This window comes from Saccopteryx bilineata, chromosome 3, assembly GCF_036850765.1.
Source record: "Saccopteryx bilineata isolate mSacBil1 chromosome 3, mSacBil1_pri_phased_curated, whole genome shotgun sequence".
NCBI classification, from domain to species: domain Eukaryota; kingdom Metazoa; phylum Chordata; class Mammalia; order Chiroptera; family Emballonuridae; genus Saccopteryx; species Saccopteryx bilineata.
This window is the reverse complement of record NC_089492.1, coordinates 258,634,915-258,648,551: the sequence shown is the minus strand read 5'-3', so window position 1 is coordinate 258,648,551 and position 13,637 is coordinate 258,634,915. Positions and strand designations below refer to the sequence as shown.

The 13,637-nt window shown below is 54.0% G+C and overlaps 1 protein-coding gene across 2 annotated transcripts in view; it reads left to right on the top strand.

Annotated features, from left to right (window-relative positions):
* PTPRF (protein tyrosine phosphatase receptor type F) overlaps nucleotides 1-13,637 on the top strand; it is an 87,071-nt gene that overhangs the window by 20,877 nt on the left and 52,557 nt on the right. For both annotated transcript variants that reach the window (XM_066269421.1, XM_066269420.1), the window contains exons 4-5: nucleotides 2,700-2,845; nucleotides 3,009-3,150. In XM_066269421.1, coding sequence (XP_066125518.1) covers nucleotides 2,700-2,845; nucleotides 3,009-3,150 — 288 coding nt within the window. The remainder of the gene's footprint in view (nucleotides 1-2,699; nucleotides 2,846-3,008; nucleotides 3,151-13,637) is intronic.

The window sequence follows — 13,637 nt, the reverse complement described above, 5'->3', positions numbered from 1 at the left end:
GGGTGGGACACACAGGCTTCCTGAACCTGTGTGTTGTCTCCATGCGACTCTGATCCCCACCAGGCTTGTTTCCCGCCCAAGGGCCCCTGATAACTCCTCTGAGCCAGCTGCCCTCGCCCCTGATAACTCCTTCAAGAGCAGTCAAGAGAGTCCCTGACTTTAGGATTGGGAACACCAGATCAAACCCTGGGTCTACCCCAGATCACTCTGATATGTCCATTTTTAACCTCTTGAGCCTCCACTTTAGAAATGGGGATAATAGACCTACCTCGTGGGATTGTTTTAAAACTGATAATGCTAGTGAGAGCGATGGCTGCCCTCGCCGAGCAAGGTCTGCCTTGTGTCGAGCCTGTGCAAGCAGTCTGCAAACATCACGTTTCGTCAGTACAGACCCGTGTCACCAGCACCACTTGCAGATGAGAAAATGGAGGCTCAGAGGCGTCAAGTGATTTGCTGAATAATTACATAAAACCCCCAGAGCCCACTGGGCCTTGGGGTGCTCAGTAAGATGGGTTCCTCGCTGCTCCCTACAAGGCTAAGCCCTCCCTACTGTCTGTACCTGCAGGTATCACTCTTGATCCTGGCGGTCCCCCTGAACCCTTCCCTCCTTGGAGACCCTGACCGTCTGCTGTCCCTCCTCTCTCCGCTGGATTGACACCTTCTTCTCTGCTGGCTTCTTCCCTTCAGCATTTAAACATTGTCTTTCACATTTTGGGGGGGGAAAAGAAACAGCAATGTAAAACCCTCCTCCAACACTCATCTTCTGCAGGTGCTATATTTTTTTCTTTCCATCACAGCCAATTCTTGTTTATTTACTTTATTTGTTAGCTTATTTATTTATTTATTTTGAGAGAGACAGACAAGACAGGAAGGGGAGAGGTGAGAAGCATCAACTTGTAGTTGCAGCACTCTAGTTGTTCGTTGATTGCTTTTTCATATGTGCCTTGATGGGGTGCTCCAGCCTCGCCAGTGACCCCTTGCTCAAGCCGGTGACCTTGGGCTCAAGCCAGCGACCATGAGGTCATGTCGACGATCCCACACTCAAGCTGGCGACCCTGACCCTGCACTCAATCTGGTGAGCCTGCGCTCAAGCCAGATGAGCTTGCGCTCAAGCCAGGAACCTCAGGGTTTTGAACCTGGGACCTCAGCATCCTAGGTCGACACTCTGTCCACTGTGCCACCACCAGTCAGACCAATCTTGTTTAGTCACTTAACTCTCCTGTTCACTTCCTCACCTCGTACTCCTAGGCCTTCTTTGGTCTTTCTCTGGCCCCCCACCACGCCACTGACTCTGCTCTTGACAAGGCCTCCAACAATACCATGTGAAGTCTTGTGCCTCGTGTTTTGGAATCAAACAGGCTTGAATTCCAGTCTCTGTTGTGCCACTCATTGGCTCTGTGACCTTGGACAAATGACTTGACCTCCCTGAGCCTCTAAACTGGGGATGATAATGATAAAGGACTAAGTGAGATAAAGTACCTGGTGCAGAGTGGGTGTTTAGTGAACTGTTGTCGTCATTGCACACACATGTTTCTGTGCCAGGGTCCAGGCCAAGCCTGGATGCATCAGCACTGAGCAGGTGGACTGAAAGGTCATTTCTCATGGCATTAGCTTTCCAGGAGCTGTTCATTGGCCTGATTAATAGGAAATGGATCTGCTGTCAGGACTAACGAGGTGTTGTTATGTCTTAGTGAAGGCTGGGTTTCTCTGGTCTTGTGACCCTGGGTGGTGGGATTCATAGGGATAGGTGCTCTCTAGGTGGGCTCCCGGTGATGTGAGCACGGCAGTGTGGTGTCTAAGCCCCCTCCTTTTTCCCCTCTCCCTCCCTCTGTGTGGACACTTTGGGAGACATCCAGGCCGTCAGAAGGCAATAGTGGGGGCAGGGTGGAGGGGCAGGTTTACAGGGAAGCACTCACCTGGGCAAATGCCCAGAGATACTTAGGAGGTGGAATGTCTAGGCCTTTGGGACTGCTGGTATGTGGGGTCGGAGGAGAGGTAGAGTCACGGTCTCTGGCTTGAGCCCTGGGGTCGATGATGGTACCCTCACCCAGGTGGATAGCAGTGGGGGAGTAACAAGTCTGGGGGAGAGTCTGGGGCTGTTCCCAGCAGCGCTCAGCTTACCTTTGTCTTAGAGCTTGGAATTGATGGGGGGATGGGAGACAAAGATGGTAGCAGTTAAAGAATGGACTCCAGACTTAGAACGCCTGACTTCAAATCTCAGCTCTGGCACTAACCAGCTGTGTCACATTGGGCAAATCCCTTAACCTCTCTGTGCCTCAGTTTTCTTCTCTATAAGCAGAGGTAATTAGAGCACCCACCTCATAGGTCTACAGTTTTTTAAAGAGTGCCTGGCACATAGTAAGAACTGTATAAGGCAGGGGTCTCAAACTCGCGGCCCGCCAAACAATTTTGTGCGGCCCGCAGACTAATCCACGGACTTACTTAATTTTATCCAAAATATTTTGAACTTCGTGGATTAGTCTGCGGGCTGCACAAAATTGTTCGGCGGGCCGCATGCAGCCTGCAGGCCGCGAGTTTGAGACCCCTGGTATAAGGGTTAGTTATCTGTCACTAAGGTTAGTTACCATTATTTCTTCTATATATCTTTCTTGCCACGACCCCATCCCTGTGACTGCCACATAGTGTTGGCCATGTCTGTAGTGACTGAGCTGTGTGACTTGGTGTCTCCATCTCTCCAGGCAAACCTGCATTCATTAAGGTCCCTGAGGACCAGACTGGGCTGTCAGGAGGGGTGGCCTCCTTCGTGTGCCAAGCCACAGGGGAACCCAAGCCGCGTATCACATGGATGAAGAAGGGGAAGAAAGTCAGCTCCCAGCGCTTCGAGGTACGTCCTCTGTTGGGAAGGGGCAGACAGGGCTCAGGGTCTGTCTCCTCCAGAGTCTGGTCCTACATCTGCTTCCCTTGGTCTTTGTCCCCGGGGGGTGTTTTGGAGATAGGAGGATGGCGGACCCAGAGCAAGTTGTAATCAATTGTCTGTCCTCTGGCAGGTAATTGAGTTTGATGATGGGGCAGGGTCCGTGCTGCGGATCCAGCCATTGCGGGTGCAGCGAGATGAAGCCATCTATGAGTGCACGGCCACCAATAGTCTGGGAGAGATCAACACTAGTGCCAAGCTCTCCGTTCTGGAAGGTACGTGCTGGGAGCGATGTGGCATGGCAGGTGGGGAGACTGATGTCTGGGGAGAACCAGCCAGCCCGCCCCTGTCCCTGCCGTGGGCCGGTGTGTGTTTGGCAGAAGGGAGAACTGGCCGTTCTGGGGTTGACGAAGATCAGCAATGGACAGGATGGTCACTGGATCTGGCCTGGATTGCTTGGCTTGTGCTGAAACCAGCTCTGTGCCTGGGGTCTCTGTATTCTCCTGCTGAGATGGGACATTGTGCTGGTGGAGTCTGGGGTCTGACTTGAGGTGTGGGCTGCAGCTGTGTACCGCTTGGGTTACACGGCCTGTGGCAGTGGATTGCATTTTCATGTGGAGCTTGCTGGTGGGCTTCAGAGAGCTGTGTTCCTGTTGTGAAAAGCCTAGATCAGGGGCTAGGGCTCTGAGTGTGGGTTTTAGTGTCTTCTCTCTCTTTATGGCTCCTTCATTCACTTGCAAACATTCCTTAATGCTGCTTTGTGTCCAGAGAGGTTATCTGACCATGCCCTTGAGACTTCAGTCTCCAGTAAGTGCTGTGGCGCAGCCCAGGGGGCTGGGGGAGCACAGGGGAGAAGGGAGCTGTTGTCTAAGCTGATCCTGAGGATAAGTGGGAGAAGGAACAGCATCAGCCTGTGCCGAGGTCCAGAGGCAGGAGAGATAGGAGCTTTTTTGGATGGTGTGTACAGCTGGAAGGCCCAGAGAGAAGAGAGGAAGAACAATTCAACACTTTCCTGGGGACATAGGAAGCCATGAACAGGGTGGGGAGTGACATGATTAGCCCCAGCCACAATGAATACATCAGTCTAAATATGTTTGCCTGTATTTTCAAAATACAGTATTGATTATTGCTTTTTAAAGAATTGCAACAACAGTACCTGTTCACTATTGGAAGTTTGCTAACTATAAAATCGCACATAGGAAAAATAAAAATCCCCTGTTATCTTACCTCTACTATTAACATTTGATTAGTGGCTTATAGTCCCACTCCACATTGGGCGGAATCACATTCTGCCCAATGATTTTGTAGACTGGTTTTTAAAAAAACATATCATGAACATCTTCCTCCTCATTAAGTATTCTTCTGCATCATTATTTTTAATGGCTGTGGGTAAGTGTCACATAGAAGTACCCTAATTTAGCCATTCCCTTATTGTTGAACAGATACTTGTTCCTAGTTTTTTGCTTCTATAAATTAGGCCTTATACATGTCCTTGCAGATAAGATGTGTTCCCCTTCCTATTTCCTTACTCTAGATTTCATGGAAGTGGAATTGCTGGATCAGAACAGCACATGCATTTTTAAGGTTTTCAATATTTCCAGAAGATTGTGTCCGTTTACACTCCCACCAAGCAGGTCATAAGAGGGCCTCTTTTCTGCACATCCTTAGCAGCAGTAGGAATTATCATTTAAAAAAAATATCTTTGCTAAGTTAATAGGCAAAAAATGGCATCTCAATTTAATTTGCATTTCTTTGATTACAAGAACAGTTGAGCATCTTTTCACATTGGCCATTTTCATGCTCTGGCTTTATGGGTCCACACACGCATCCATTCAGTAATTCCTCTGGGCTGCGTGTCTCTTAGAGACAGGGTAGGGCCATGTAGCTTCAAGGGGCAGGGGAGGACAATGTTAAGAGCTGGGGCTTTGACCACTTACTCTGTCTGCTCGTGACCTTGGGCAAGTAACTATGCCTGGGAGCCTCATTTGCTCCATCTGTGAACAGAGATAGAATACCTACTGCCCAAGCTGGTTTGGAAGTTTAAATATGAGGTAGTTAGGCACCTCACAGGATTCCATCACAAATGATAGCTGCTGGAATGTTGGGCTAGAAGCTGCACATCCTGAGGCCCAGGCATCGGAGTGGGAGTTCCTGGCTTCTGCGCTGTCTGGCACTGTCTAGATCAGGGGTCTCAAACTCAACTCAGCATGTGGGCCACAGAGCAAGATCACAGCTGTTCGGCAAATACAAGTAGGCCCCTAGGCCTACTTAATTTTATCCAAAATATTTTGAACTTCGTGGATTAGTCTGCAGGCCGCACAAAATTGTTTGGCGGGCCGCATGCGGCCCGTGGGCCGTGAGTTTGAGACCCCTGGTCTAGATAGTGTAGCCCTACCTTCTGCTCCCATGGGGGTACTTACCTGTGGGGTGGGGACTGGGGGGGGGGCCCTGGGCCAGGATTACTGATTGCTGAGTGTTCTGACCTGCCACCACTCTGACCTCAGTTTCCCCATTAGTGACTGACCTGAGGACAAGTATTTCAACCATGCCCTCCCTCCTGTTGGTATCTGCCCCAGTAGTGAGCTGTCTTCCCTGCCTTGGCATTTGGAAAGCAGAGGAAGGGCCAAACTGTGGCTTCTGCCCCAGAGGGCATCTTCTCTGGCTCTCATACCAGGGAAAGGGCCTCCTTGTTAGTGTTGAAAGAGAAGTCCCGTCAAAGACCGTGGGTCCTCTGTGGACACTGCCCTGAGCAGCTTTAACTTTTAAACGATTAAAGGGGACAAGGATGGTCTTCCAGGGCCTGAGGTGAGGGGACTCGGACTTACAGGGGCTCTCTCCATCCCGAAGGGCCTTCTTGAATCACAGTTTCTTTAGCAGGGCCTGGGGTATGTTTGTGCTTCTAAGGCATGGGAGGTGTCCGATGAGTTTGGGGAGAGTGAGGGGCAGGTCCCTGTCCTACCCATGCTCCCTGTTTGGGTGGGAGTGGAGCTGTGGGTCTGAATGAGCCCCTCCTGCTCCTGAATGAAACACGGCACTCAGAAGACAAAACGCTGACTTCCCATATTGGTTTTTATAACCTTGACCAACTCTGGCCTTGGCAGAAAGAAGTGGAGTGGGAGGCCTCAAAGGTGCCAGGGGGCGGGACCAGAGGAAAGCATCCCAGACTGTGACTGCCCCGCCGCCCCACCCGGCCCCCTGCCTCTCTGAGCCTCCTGTGCTGGCCACGGATGCCTGGTGTGTGTATGTAGGAACGACCCGCTGGCACTTTGAGCTGGGGCACTCACCACAAGTTGGGCTCCTCAGGGGAGTGGCCGAGGGCTTCCTAAGGCGACCTGGCTCAGGTGAGGGATTGGTGCACCCCTAAAAGGGAGTCCAGGCCTGCAAGTTTGTCCTGTGCCCCCTGCCTCATACTCAGCTCCACTGGTGCCCTGGGAGTACCCTGACCATGGCCTTTGTGCCCAGCTCTGCAGGCAGAGCCCCCATGCCCTGTGGTGCCCAGGCGCTGCTCAGCAGCACGAGCTGGCAGGGGGTGAGCCTGTCCTGGGCTGTGAGGGACGCATTGCCCGCCGCCCAGCGTTCCTGTCTGAGTGGTAATTGAAGCCATTAGCGAGCCAGCCTCTCCCTCACTGGGTAATGGCAGGAAAAGCTCTTCTCACTCCGCACTCTTGAGGCGGCTGAATCACTCCCCCTCCAACCCGCCCGCTGCCACCACTGAGACAGGGAATCTGACATTTTCCCTCTCGAGGGAGGGGGAGCCAAGGGGGAGGGGAGGAAGGCCTTGCTTCTCGGCCTTTCCCTCCAGGAGGGGGGGGGTCTTGGAACTCAGTGTGGAGCTCACGGATTCATCTGGGCCAGTGGGCTCCAGGCCCGGCAGGACAGTGGTCAGGAAAACCCCAGAGGAGGCCAGACCGCAGAGGTGTGGCAGGGCCCTGGTAACTCAGGTAGGTTCTGGAAGGGCCAAGAAGGAGAAGGAGGAGATGGAGGGGGAAAGGCTGAGGTAAAGGGATGAGCTGTTTCTCCCTTTGTCCTGGGGGGCCTGGCTCCGGGGGCTCTGGGTACAGATGACAGCATTTGCCTCGTGGGCATGGGTACAGCAGATGATTGTGCACCCTGTGTGTGATGTGGGTGCCCTGTGTGCCGTGGGCAAGGCAGTGTGTATAAGGTGTGTGGTGCAGTGTGTATAGCACGCGTGTGCTCACAGTCTGTATATATAGCAGGGGATGTGCTGCAGACTGTGTGTGAGTGCGCATCAAGCATTATGTCGGGGGGGGGTATATACAGCAGGTGGTGCACATCATGCAGCAGGTGGTGTGCATCATGCAGTGTGTGTGCGCATCAGACAGTGTGTGGGGCGGTGTGTACAGCAGATGGTGTACATCATGCAGGGTATGTGTGTGCCTGCACGTCAGACAATGTGTATGTGGGGTATGTATATACAGAAGGTAGTCTGCACCTTACAGACTGTGTGGATAGCAAGGGGGTTATGTAGCACGCAGTCTGAGCTGAATATGTTGTCTATCTGGTGCTGGAGGAGATCAGAGATACTGGGTCTGGGCTCATCGTTGCTGGGACCCTACGGGATTCCTGCTCAGAGCTGTTCGTCAGCTGGGACAGCTGGACAGAGATGAACGGGGGACAGAGTGGTTGGTCTGACCTCTTCTCAGTGCCTGTGATGGCACCTAACATTCTTTTGCAACCAGGCCAGGAGGGAGGGTGCAGGGCAGATAGGAATCCTGCCCAGACCTTGGGATTCTCCTCTTCCTCTCTCTCTCCCCTCTTTTCCACCAAGCCCAGGCATCCTTTACCTGTTCCTGCCCGGCCTTGGTGTCTGCTGACTGACCAAAAGCATACTGCTCATGCCACGTGGGCCCAGGCATCCAGGTGCCTGCATGGAGTACCTGGTCTTTCCAACCTCGGGGCAGGCTCTTGGGGGCCAACTTTCAAACCTCTGGGTACTGCCCTGGCCCTGACCCTGGCTGGCTTTGGGACCTGTGGGGTGATGAAGGATCTCTTGAACGCCCTTCTACCCACCTTCACACACCATCCTTTGGCAACAGCCCTTGGCGACATGAGGACTGATGAGCATCATATGCCCTTGTTTTAACCTGTCCTGGCTGTTCTGGACCCGGACCTGAGCTGGTAAGGGAGCTTTTGTTTTCCCAAGGAGCCCGCTGTCCTGCCCCAGCCCAGGCCTGACTTAGGGTGAAGGGCTACCATGGGCAGAGGATGACTTCCTTTGTGGCAGAATGTGCCCCCTTCCTGTTGCCTGCCTTTCTGTCTTGGGAATGGGCTAGTTTTATAGAAACAGGACCTGTCACCTCCCAATTTGTAGCTACAGAAGACCTAGAACCTAGGCCAGCTTTTGCCCCTCCCCTTGCAACTGAGGCATGACATACATGCTTCTGGGTCCAGTAACTGTGGTCTCTGTGACTTGTCCTCCCCTCCCCCCCATGACCACAGTAGCATTCGAGACCCTTGCAGACGAGACTGTATCCATACATCCATTTCCTGGAGAGTTCTGTGCCCGGGGCATAGGGGTGGGAAAGATGTCAGATAGGGGCACTGCCAGGAGGCCCTTGAAAGCAGACTCTGGGTTTCTTGGTACCTGGAATCTCCCATTTTTTCTTGTTGTGATCTGCCTTCAGGGCCCAAGTGGACTTCCTTCTGAATGGGTTCTCCCATGGAACGGGCAGTACACCTGCCTCTATTAGCCACAGACGCACCAGGCGCCTCCCCTCTGCCCAGCCGGGCCCCCCACCCCTCTAGTCAGAGGGGCTTACAAAGCCCTGCTGTGTGCATGGCCCCCATGCTTCCTCTCCTCTCCCTCAGCCTCACGACCACAGCGGAGTGGCAGCTTTGGGAACAGGTAGCCAAGTTGGAGGTTTTAAATGAATGTGTGTGCACATTCCCCATCCTCGGTGAGGTGTCCTGTCTCTCTGGTTGCCAGGAGAGGAAGGATTTAATCAGGGGAATGACATGGTCAAATGTATGCTTCCGATTGGGGCGAAGGGAGACCAGTGAGAAGTTAGGACAGCCCTGCAGCCCAGGTGACAGGTGGCAGTGGGGCCAAACCAAGAGTGGGTAGGAGAGAAGGGGAGAGACTGGGTTACAAACAGTTTAGAAAGAGTGGGGACCTGCCTGGCTACCTGTGGGAGTGGAGAGGTGGGAGCCTCTGGGTAACTGGCTCTGCAGCCCCCTAGATGGAAGTCTGTTTTCCAAGACTCAGGAATGGGCAGGTTGATGAGCCCTAGGAATCTGTTGTATGAGGCATGGGCAGACATCTAGGGGAGATGTCAAGGAGGTCTTGTTCACATTCATCTGGCAGTCCGAGGGACAGCTGGAGATGGAGTATTGAAGGCCAAGAAATGGCAACTCTCAGGGAGTGAGAGCCAAGAGGGGAGGAAGGGGTCCTGGGTGGAGCTCCAGAAGCTAAGTCTTTGTTTTGGGAGGAGAGTTGGCATAGGAATCTGGTGAGGAGGGGCCTGAGAGGCAGGAGGGAAAACGGAGCAGTGCATGGAAGTCAGAGAGGAAAGAGGACACGAAGGAGGAGGGAGTGGTTAGCAGGGTAGGCTGCTGTCCAGAGGTCAGGCAAGATGATGCGGAAAGAAGTCTCCTTTGGGTTTATCTCCATGGAGTCATGGTTGACCTTGGAGAGCATGCTGGCAGGAAAGCAGTGGGGGTGGCAGCTAGGCTGCAGGGGCCTGAGGCATGAGTGGGAGGCTGTCATTGGTCTGGAGTAACTGAGCCTGAAACTGATGGGGTGTGTGTGTGTAAATGAATCAGAAGAATCTTCCTGAAGTAGTATGGAGGTGGGGAACCCCAAGAGGAGAATCGAACATGGGCCATGGCCCAGAAGCCAAAGTGTAGGAAGGGTATGTGCCAAGGGGATGGCCCCTGGGGCCACCTAGATGTGTGTGGTGGGGAAGCCTCACTAACCAGGTTGAGTAGGGCTGTGTGAGGTGCCAGGGAAACCCAGGGTTGAGAATGGGGACTGGGAGGGGGAGGCCACTGCTGCCGATGGGCCCCAAACAGCTCAGATTTGAAAACAAAACAGGCTTTTAAGATGCCAAGTTTGATGAAATCTGAGTGCTGGAAGAGGTGGGAGTTTTCTCTTGGAAAAAGCTGCAAATCGAGACTGAAAGCTGCGAAAGGAGATGGGCCCCAGGCTCGCCAGGCCCCCCTCACTTCCTGGAAGCCTGGGCGTGGGGCTGAGCTCTGGGAGAGAGCAGGAGCCTGCAGGCCTGGGGAAGCCTTTCCACTTGCTGGGGGATGTCTTGTCCTGCCCCTGCTGAGGATGGAGCTGCCTCAGGGACAGGGCCTGAGGTGGCCTGGTCCTCCTCAGAGTGTGTGAGGGCTGGGGGAGTTCCCTTCATTTGTCTCTGCACATCTTTGCATTGCTTACATCTCTGACCTTGTGTGTGTCTTCAGGTCATATGTCTCAGCGCACATGTATCTCTGGCTCCACATGTGTGTTTGCCTGTCTGCATGCACTGCCTCGGTCTGCTTACACGAGTCAGTTGCCACAGGTGCTTGTTACTGCAGGTGCCCTCTACACGCGCGTGTAGTTTTCTGTTTTTGCACCTGTCTTTGTCATCACGTATATCTCTGGCTCTGCATGTTCCTAGGCGTCTGTGTTCTGACAGTGAGGCTGGGCCCAACATTCGCACACAGGCAGGGGGTCAGGCTTACCCACAGTGCCATCCCAGGGAGCCTGTGTATGTGTGTGCCACTGCTATGCCTGCGTGTGCATGGAGACACCAAGCTGGGTACAAACAAGTGTGAGAAGATCGAGCTGATAGAGGGTGCTGCCCACCCTGAGACCCTGCAAGGCATCTCCATCTGTTGCTTCCCTGCTGCAGCCCCTCCCTCTGGCCCAGACTCCGCCTCAGACAACTCAGGCTCAGCTCACAAAGAGACTTGTGTGTGTTTTGTAGGGGGCCTCAGCAGCCTTCTTCCCCTGGTCCTTGTAGCCAAGCCAAAGCGGATCCCCTGTCCACTCCCACTCGTCTCATCTGTCAGGACCCCAGCATTCTCCTTAGCGTTAACCAGACTCACCTGTCCCTCCCTTCCTCCCCCCAGAAAGCTCTCCCTTGCCTCCCATGCTCAAGTGTTTCCTATTCTTACATCTCCCTCCTCCAGGAAGCCACCAACAGAGCAGGTGAGCTGTGGAGTTGAACTGATCACTCCACAGTTGCTGTGGTACCTCAGCCCAGCCTCCTGCCTCTTTCTGATCCTTAGGCACGCAACACCCCAGTGCACACACATATGCGCCCTGCATCTTCCTCTGCCCAGCGGAGATAGCAGGAGAGGGGTCGGGTCTTCTCTGCAATCTCTAAAAACCAGCCCACTTAAGAGCAGGAGCCATTCATACACATGCGCACCTACCACAGAGACACACACTGTATCTGTGTGCGCCCTATATGTGCATCCACAAACAGCTGTAGACTTGGGCTCCTGGTACTTCTGAAGTCCCCAAGGGCTTCTCTCTCCATCCCTTCTCGGAGGATGGAGGGACCTCGGCCCCATAGGGACAGACACTGCAGATGCCTGGCGTGGAGGCTGCAGGTGTATGAGGACCTCCTCCGAGCTGTGCTAGGGCGGAGGCAGCCATCATATCGGTTAAGGTTGAGCAGGAAGGACGCTTAGGAGGGTGTTCCCTGGAGTTGGAAAGTGGGGGTCCTGAGAGAGGGCTCGGCGGCTCCACCCAGGTGGTGAGGGAGGGGCTGCAATTGCGCGCAGCTTGGACACAGGGCACGCGCAGCCCTTTTACAGCGGCGCCGCGCCGTTGCTATGGTTACCGGTGGCCTGGAAGGGGGAGGGGCCCTTCCCCTCCTGCTCCGGAGGGCAGATTTTGAACGGACTCGGTGTGAAGGGTACATTCAGAGGGTGGAGCCTGAGTGCGTGGCCACTGCCCGTGGGTAGCCACATGTGGGGACAGTCGGTTTTGTTTTGCAGTACATGAAAACGCCAGGGCTTGTGTGCAGGGGGTCTGCTGTGGAGTAGCTGAGCCCTGGAAGACGGAAGAGGGCGTGGTTTTGGGGGGGGCGCTGAGCCCACCTTGGGGAAGTGAGCCAGGATGATGATGGGGTGTTCACTGGGGGGCCCTCACTTCCACTGGCCCTGCCCTGGCCCAGCTCTGTCTGGCACTTAGTCACACCACCTGGTCTCATCCCAGCCCCACCTCCCTTCAAACTGTGTGACCTTGGGCAGGTTTCTAGATCTAAGTCTCCGTTGTTTATATATCTCAGGGTTTTGGAAAAGATCAAATCGTTTTGTAAAGCATTTTAATTCAGTACTTGTAAGGTAGTAAATGCTTCAGTAACACGACCCTTTCTCTCTCATGTCTGGGCCTCAGTTTTCCCAGTCATTAATGGGTTTAGTGTGATCAGGTAGCATCTGCAGCAGGGATTTGCCCTAGTCGTTAGCCTGAGTGGTTCTCCTGCCTGCCCCTCACCACAGGACCCAGCTCCTGTGGGCACCTGCAGGGGTAAGGTGTAGGGGATAAATGTGCCAGTCGGTAGCTGGGTCAGTTTGTAGCAGCATGCATGCCCAGTATTCAGCTTGTCCAGGCGCACAACGGGCACCAGTAACTGGCTGCTGTCCTTGGCTACATATGAATATGCTGGAGGCGCCCCAGTGAGCAAAGAAGGGAGAGACAGCAGCGGTCACTCCTGAGGGGCTGGAGCCCTCCTGTGAGGCACACTTCTCCATCCTGAGATGCAGAACTGCAGCCTTGTGAGTTCTGCCTGGAAGCCTCCTTGGCACAAGAGAACGGCTTTTGGGTCCTACTGTTTTATGAGCAGCTCTTCACACACGCCGGTTTTAGGCTCTGGCAGCAGTGCCTGAGGGATGATCTGAGCCAAGGATGGAGCCATTGAGGGCGCGATAATTGAGGGAGGAAAATTAATTGTCCTTAATTTGCCGTAAATCGCGAAGACCTTCCTTCCCTGTGTTAGGAATTCAGAGTAGATTCCCAGGACACAGGACTGCAGATGTTTGTATACTTCTTCCCTTCTCCTTGACTAGTACCTGGCTGGTAGAGTTGGGGTCAGCTGGCTCCTAAACCCTCACTCTGGCAGGCCCTGTTCCCTCTGTCCACCTCCATTGCTCACGCGGGCTTAGCAGGCAGGATTGAGGTCTTGGAAGAACTAGAGTGGCGTCCTAGGGGGCTAGTGTGGCTCTGGCAGTCCTGAGTGCCCCCCAGTTGCTGGGGAGAGCGGGCCGTGAGGAGCCCTGGGTCTCGGGCCCTGCCTGGGCCTTCCTGGGAAAGCAAGTGGCAGCAGAACCAAAGGAAGCTGTTCGCCTCCTTGGTGCACCCAAAGGCCTGCCTCATTTCCATCCTCTCTTTTCTTGCCACTGTTTAACATTTCCCTTTTAAAAATCAGCTGAAAGTTAGGACTCTTTGGGATCAAATTTACAGCCAAAGAGACGCTTGGGTCACGCCTGGAAGTTATAGGGCTGCGGGTGGGGAGGCGTGCTATCAGCAATCTGGAGAGGCTGGGGAGATGAGGACATGCTGGGGGTCCTGCTGCTCCCCACCCTCAGACCACATCCCCTGATGGGACCCAGCCCCTTTGGGGTGCCTCTGGCAGCTGCAGTGTGGCAGAGAACCCCCGGGGTCGGGCACCAGGTGGAGGGATGTCTTGCCTCTGCCTACTGGGGCTCCTCCAGCTTCCTCTCTTGCCTGCCCCTCCCCCATCAACTTCCCTGGGTCTCAGAGTTTTCAGGCAGGACATCCCTGCCATCCTTTACTTTCTTCCTT